Below are 8278 nucleotides of genomic sequence, written 5' to 3' on the forward strand. Positions count from 1 at the left end.
GACTATATATATCTAGTTCCATTCTTGATACCTGCAGGAGGTCAATTAGTGTTTCCTGGGACAAACTACCAGCCTGCAGTGGGCTCAGGAAAACATACAATGAAGGAAAAAAAGTATCAAGAGAATCCTTTCTTTATTAACCCCCAAAAGGCAAAGCTAATAAATTGGTCTTTAGATATTTGAGGTACAGTGATATATTTGAAGGGTTTGACTTATTTTACATAGGGTAGAAATGAGATTAATATGAACAAATGAGAAAAATTTAAGGTATACCTGGGTAACAAGAAAAAACACGACCTCTACTTCAGGAGCTAAAAGCCAAGTCATTTGAATACGTGTTACAGAACTCTTATCCACCTTGCTGTAGCACTGATAATGCCTGATTTATGTAGCACAAAGGCTTGATAAACAGCATATGAGAAAGCATATAAAAACACACGAGCATCCAGAATTAACTGAAAACAGTTCAACATGACCCAAGGATGGTGTGTCAAGAGTTCCAGTGGAGTGGACCAGTTACCAGAATCCTTCAGGGATTGCTTTTCGTGGAGACACAGAGATTCCGCTCTGGCTAGAGATAGAGTTATTGTGCTATGTCCAACTATAACTGATATTCACTTATTGCCTATTTCATCTCGGTTAAAACCAATAAATAGTAATTAAATAAGAGTTACAAAGAGTCACTAATGTCAATTAGCTAATTTGGGTCAAGAGCACAGCTAATATCCACAGTTTTTAGAGAATATGTGATAGACTGGGCTTCAACCAAAATACTCATTAGCTTAAGAATGAAAACTATAGCCAAACTATTCTAGACCAAATTAGGGCTAATTTATTTTCTACAAATAATTTTCTGTACATTTGTGCTGCCAATTTTGAAACTCTGTAGACTTTTCTGACCTTAAACTTCTGTCAGAATCTCTAATCTTATATTCTGTCTTTGGCAGTCGGTACCCCATCTGCATCTGTTTGCTATATTTTTATTTTATTTTATTTTATTAGTGCTCAAAAATAATTATCCTCCAAGTTAGCAAACTCTACCAGCTGTTCCTAGCTTACTTACCCTTTGACCTTCTTTTCCAGGTGGACCTTGGGGGCCTTGTATCCCTATGGAAGCCTGTGAAGAAAACGGAACACATGTTACCACTCAAGCTCTGTGCACCTGCCATGAAAGAATGTAGCGATAATTGATACTCATTTCAGTGGTGAAACCTAACAAGTTCAAGTCATTTGAGCTCCTGCAATGTTAATATATCAGTATGTCAATATATTAATAATGATAAGTGGCTCTTCCTTGTTTCCAGAAAAGAGTAAATGGAAGTTCTGAGTCAGACGAAAGGGTAAGCAAATGAACAAACAAGCAAACAATCAAAAAACCTCAAAAATACAAACAAAAAAACCCTTCTTATTACTGAAACCCCATATTGTCAAACTACCAAACACGGAGGCTAACAATATTTATAAGCAGAAAAATTATCTTTTACATATTTAAATTTTATAAATAAAATTACAATTTTGTTGAGAGTAGCTTTGTATAGCTTTAGAAAACACATGATTGGCTTCAAATATGTCTATTTATAACATGTACCTTTTTGGTACCTTACATGTTATCAAGTGATTTCTCTCATTGCCATCAAATGATGAAGGAAACTCATTAATTTTCAGACCATAAAAATGTTGATGAAATCCCAGGAGCTGTTATTCTGAAAGTCAGCTTTTTGAATTTCAGAAGAATTTGTTATTACAAGATGCCCTGCTCAACCTGAAACTGAGACTATATCACTATTCTTCATCTTCAGCAATTATTATTTGGTGTGGGATAATTCTGTATTCTGTCAATTATATTTTAAATAAATGCTGATTGGCCAGTCACTAGGCAGGAAATATAGGTGGGTCAACCAGACAGGAAGTAGAGGCTAGTCAATGAGAATAGGAGAATTCTGGGAAGGAGGAAGTCCATTCCTCTCCAGTCCTGCTCAGACCAGGAAGAAGGAAGATGTGACCTGCCCCGCTGAAAAAAGTACCGAGCCATGCGGCTAACATAGATAAGAATAATGGGCTGATGTAAGTCATAATAGTTAATAAGAAGCCTGAGCTAATGGGCCAATCAGTTTATAACTAATGCAGACTCTCTGTATGATTTCTTTGGGGCTAAATGGCTGTGGGATCTGGGAGGAAGACAGAAACCAGGCAGGACAGAAACCTCAGTCAACAGAATGCCCACGGGGACACCTGCATCCACATAAAACCTGAGAGAGTTTGAGAAGTAATTCTAGACAGAAAAGAATAGAGTAAAGCATGGCTTCTTGGTAGCAACAATTTCTTGGATCTTCTCTGCTTGCTAGAGGCAAGCGCTCTCATTTAAGAGAGGCTTCCTGACTCAGCTTGAGCCACAAAACCCTGAAGCTCTTTAAGAGGTTTGCCAAGGACATAACCCATTACTGGACATTATATAGGATGAAACATTTATTACACTGTCTATACATAGAGAACATTTAAAATAGGAAGGCAGAAAGATAAATAAAATTGCAATTCCCAAATGAAATACAAACACACCAAATATCAAATTTTGAATCCACGAAGGCCAATTTTAACTATGATCATATTCAATGCCTACACTCTGAGGCTTTGTAGATGTACTATCTACTAGTAAAGAGAAGGAAAATCTACCTAAAATTAGCTTCCTAGTAATTTGGCTTTACTGGAGTTCTAAACAGCACTAAAGCACCAAATGCCACACCTTGAATGTAAATGTATATAAAACAAATAATGCAATGCATGAATAGTACATTTTTTAAAAAGCTATTAAAGAATATATGTCTTAAGCAAAAAAAAAGAGGTCTGCCATGAAACACTTAAATGGTGTTGATAAAAGCTGACTGCCTGCTTTTTGGTTTCCAGCTATAGCAGGAAAAAAACCTATGCTGTTTTAAAAAAACTCTGACCCTTTCAGGCAGGAGATCTGGCTGAGTGTGGTTTGTGAGCACATTGTTGCAGCTTGCTTGCTGGCAGGGACCTTGAATTGTGGCAATAAACATGGCTCTAGCTGGTACCTCCGATATGAGTCTGGAATTTCAGAAAGCTAAGGAATGGGCTGCATCCAGCCATCAAAGCCATGACTTTAATCCTACCCATATTGCTTAGCAAATTAAAGACTCATGTGTTCAGAAAAAGCGAGAGAGATACAGTAAAGAGAGATTTAAAGATGAAGAAAACCTCTAAATGTTTTACAGTGTGTTAAAAATATATGCAGGCTTAAGATCTCCTATGCTCTTGGATGAATTAACATAGTAAACTGGTAGAAATAACATAGTAAAATGGCAATCTTACCAAAAGCAATCTACAGATTCAACACAATGCCCATCAAAATCCCAGCAAAATTCTTCACAGACCTTGAAAAAATAATACTCAACTTCATATGGAAAAGGAAAAAAAAACCCAGGATAGTCAAAACAATCTTGTATAATAAAGGAACTTCTAGAGGCATCACAATCCATGACTTCAAACTCTACTACAGAGCTACAGTACTGAAAACAGCCTGATTTTGGCATAAAAACAGACAGGAGGACCAATGGAACTGAATAGAAGACCCTTATATTAATCCACACACCTTCAAACACCTGATTTTTGACAAAGAAGCAAAAAACATCAAATGGAAAAAAGGAAAGCATATTTAACAAATAGTGCTGGCATAACTGGATATCAACATGTAGAAGAATGAAAATAGTTCTATATCTATTGCCATGCACAAAAGTCAAGTCCAAATGGATCAAAGACCTCAACATAAAGCCAGCCACACTGAACCACATAGGAGAGAAAGTGGGAAGTACATTTAAACTTATTGACACAAGAGACCACTTCCTAAACATAACCCCAATAACAATGTCACTGAAAGCAACAATTATTAAGTGGGACCTCCTGAAACTGAGAAGTTTCTGTAAAGCAAAGGACATGGTCATCTTGACAAAACAGGAGCCTACAGAATGGGAAAAGATCTTCACCAACCCCACATCAGACAGGGGAGTGATCTCCATAATATACAAAGAACTCAAGAAATTGGTCATCAACAGAACAAATAATCCAATAACTAAATGGAGTACAGACCTAAGCAGGGAACTCTCAACAGATGAATCTAAAATGGCTGAAAGACACTTAAGGAAATGGTCAATATCATTAGCCATCAGAGAAATGCAAATCAAATCAACTCTGAGATTCCATATTATACATCCTGTAAGAATGGCCAAGATTAAAAACAGTGATGATAACTTTTGTTAGAGAGGATGTGGGGTAAAGGGAACTATTGGGGGAGGCTGTTTGTTCATTCCTGGCTGCCCAGAACTGAAATAATCACACAGAAATCTGTATTATTTGCAATAGTGTTTGGCCAATAGCTTATGCGTCTTTCTTGCTAGCTCTTATTCTTAAATTAACCCATTTCTATTATATTTTACCATGAGGCTCGTGGTTTACCAGTAAAGTTCCCAGGCATCTGTTTCCTTTGGCGGCGGCTACATGGTGTCTCATTGACTCTGCCTACTTTCTCCCAGCATTCAGTTTATTTTTCTCACCTTTCTATTCTTCCGAAGCAGCTTCTTTATTAACCAATATACAGATGGACTTCCCACACCATTTACACAATGGTACATTTACACAATGGAGTACTACACAGTGGAAAAAGTATAATGACAGCTTGAAATTTGTGGGCTAATGGATAGATCCAGAAAACATTATATTGAGTGAGATAACCCAGACCCAGAAATACAAATATCATATGTACTCATAAGTGGCTTTTAGACATAAAGCAAAGAAAACCAGCCTAAAGTCACAATTTCAGACATCCATGAGGACCCTAAGAAAAACATACATGGATCTAATCTACATGGGAAGTAGCAAAAGACAGTATCTCCTGAGTAAATTGGGAGCATGGGGATCATGGGAGAGGGTAGAAGAGAAAGAGGGAGGATGGGAGAGGAGTGGAGAAAAATACATATCTCAATAAAAACGATTTAAAAAATAAATAAAAATAACAAAATTCTGTATAAATTATTGAAACAGATATTCGAACATTAGTACAAAATTTCTGATTTTTGCTAATTGTCAAATTCTTGACTTCTTCACCATGGTTGATGAGTAAACGCTATACATTTATCACTTTTGTTATTTTATATAATTTGGAAAAAATAATGGTATGAAAGTATGATGAACTTCCATTTTACTACCTTAGGAGTAAAATTTGGGGACTGAGAAATTGATCAATTTTGTTTGTAATTTAAAAACCACTGTCAAAATGATATATAAGCATGGAAAGTTGGCTCGTTAGGCTAATTCCAAGATAACAAATTCCTAATATTTATGAGTAAACCGAATGTTGAAATTAAAATATACCAATATTAATTACAGCATAACTACAGAGGTACATTATTTTGTATGAGACTGACACATTCTTGGCTCTAAATGAAACTCTTTTCTTTTGCCCTCAGGAAAGCTACTGTATTTCAAGAATAATCAAACTAATACACAACATTTTTGATATTCATCCAAATGCTGACAACTCCTTCAATGTTTTTAAACATGTTTCTAAAATTCATACACATTAGCTATCATCAAAGGAATATGCTTAAATCTTGGAAATATTAGAACTGTATTCCCTTTACAAGTATGGAAAATTATATTGTGAAGTCTGCACAATAATGCAAAATAGTACATTTTATTTTGAATGAGTTCAACACATTAGGAAATATGAGAATCTTTTGTGCAAAGGTCTACCTGGGAAAAAAAACGGTACACACATAAATGCCAAGTGTGCCTCACAGCCACAAGCTCTGCTCCTACTTCACTCAGGCTAAGTGAAGGAGCCAAGTAGCAGATTGATGAAAGCTCACTAAATTCTGTTTAATCTTGAACAAATAACGTCCAATTAAAATTATCCACGGCATCTTATATTTAATCTTTGCCATGCTGCCCCAATGCTCAGAAATTTTGCTCCTGGTGTGCTGGATAGTGTTATCAAACTCAGGACGCAGGCTGCTGTGTGTAATGCCCTGCCTTTGATCCAGCTCCAGTACTTTTTATACTGCAGTATGGAACATTAGCTGACATTTACAAAGAAAACGAGTTTTAATATTGACAGTAGTAAAACAGATCCATCAATTACACACACATAACATTTTTCCAACATGAGAAATTGTGATTTGGGGATATTTTTATTATTTACAGTTTTTCAAGCCTATATTCTTTCCACTTAGTAAGGTCAAGCAATGAACTTATTCATCACTAACTATGAAAATCAGAGATCTACTTGAGTGGTTGGCTGCCTGAATTAAATGTGAGAACTCAGCTCTCATTTTAGAACCATGCTGTTGTACTGTCTTACTTGGCTTTGTAAATGATATTCTGTATTTACTGTATTTAACCTTTCTTTTGATTCTGCGTTCTGGAGGATAGAAGTTATTATATATTCTGTTTCTACCTACTTACACCATCTACTCAATACAATGCAAAGTAGGTCAAATCATGAAGAAGAAAATATTGTCATAGAGCAATGCTTGGTGATGCTAATGGGAACACAACTCTCTATACATACAATTATTATTGTTTTAATAACTTGATTTCACTATTGCATTAGGGAAGTAATTTCCCCCTTTCATTTCAGCATTCCATATTCATAAATATCATGTTTTTACTTTCAAGTCTTTTTTCACTCCTGTGCTCTATAAGTGAGAAACATCATGCGATACTTTAATTTAGGGTATCCTCCAGAACTTGATGATAAGACCCTATTGCTGAAGACCCCATATGCTTGAGCCTTATAATATGGAGGAATCAAAGTGGTAATGACCTGAAAGCTTCATGCCTACTGGCTGGCTTTTTCATTGCTGGACGTGTCATGTACCCTACTTGGAGAGAACTAACGCTCAGTCATACCCAGAAATACACTCCGTGAGCTACAATAATGACCAAAATGGCAAGAGAGGCATTGTAGTATAAAAGTGGCATGAATGTTTTGGGGATAAATAACCTCTTCTAATTTTACCTGAATTTAAGCCCTGCCGCATAAAAGGAACTCTGAACATGAGTCATAGTATTAAACCGACTTCTAAAGACGTCTCATTATGCATATAGATTAGGCTATTTCTCAACTTTCATCAGAGAAGCTTCTTCTTGTAATTATGGTGATTAGCACAGAGACTCGAAATGGGTCAATGCAGAAAATAACAAATGTGGGATTCCTAGCACTAAAATGGGTCCTCAGGACCACACCCTTTCCTCCTGAGGCTCAAGGGTTATCACACCAAAGGAGCTGAAAGATTTTAAGAGCCATCATTTAATCTCTGTATTCCGTGTGACTTAATTAAACTCCATTGGGTACCACTTTTCCTTTAAGAGACAAAGAGGGTGGGTGGCTCCAGTGAGGAGGGGTTTGCTGGGCAACAGGACACTTACACACAGGACTCAGTAGTTGTCACTGCATACACAAGACTATCGTAAGATCAACGCAAGAGGGAGGTGGTGAACAAGTCCACCCCTAACCGAGGAGCTATGGACAGTTTGAGCTGCTGGGAGAGGAAAGTCAGTTTTCTTTCTTTCTTTTTTTTTCCATTTTTGTAATCCCCGAGAGAATATCTATAACCCTACCCCATGAACACACTGGCAGCATTAAGTGGATTTTAAAAAAGGAGCATATGGATTGAGAGATGGAGTAAATAGGGTGGAAAGTGGGTGGAAGGAAATGGGAGGTTGACTTGATAATGACATATTGCACACATATATAAAATAAAATTGCAGATAATAATAATTTTCACTGCATGTGAAGGAAGTGTGTGGCCTGGCATATGTGTGGAGGTCAGAGCACAATTTTGGGGAACATTTTTTTTTTTTCTTTCCAGATTCATGTGGACTCTCCGGCTTGTGTGTCAAAGGCTTTTACAGGCTGCATCTTCCTGTGAACCCAAGGATAATCGCCTTTTAGAAACTGGCATGTTTCAGTTAACACAATGATAATGATGTGCCATCCGTTTGATTTCTCTCTTCTGTGTGACTTAATAAAACTCCATTAGGTACCACTTTTTATCGATGCACCTGCTCTTTAACATTGAACTGACTTTGTTACTCATCTGCTGTAAATATACATCAATAAACATGGTATGCATGTTTCTGTGTTGCATACTGACAAAGAGGCCTTTGGATATGCACCTCTGTGTGGGTATCATATGGGAATTTTATTTTCTATTTTTATGATTGCCATAGTGGCCCTACCCATTTTATGTTGCAGTCAGCT

General features: G+C 36.6%; 1 protein-coding gene across 1 annotated transcript in view; it reads right to left on the reverse strand.

Moving 5' to 3' along the window:
• Col19a1 (collagen type XIX alpha 1 chain) overlaps window positions 1-8278 on the reverse strand; it is a 319373-nt gene that overhangs the window by 133117 nt on the left and 177978 nt on the right. Inside the window, exon 14 of the mRNA XM_026785603.1 lies at window positions 1064-1117. Within this exon, the coding sequence (XP_026641404.1) occupies window positions 1064-1117 (54 nt within the window). The remainder of the gene's footprint in view (window positions 1-1063; window positions 1118-8278) is intronic.

Source organism: Microtus ochrogaster, linkage group LG2, assembly GCF_000317375.1.
Source record: "Microtus ochrogaster isolate Prairie Vole_2 linkage group LG2, MicOch1.0, whole genome shotgun sequence".
Taxonomy (NCBI): Eukaryota; Metazoa; Chordata; class Mammalia; order Rodentia; family Cricetidae; genus Microtus; species Microtus ochrogaster.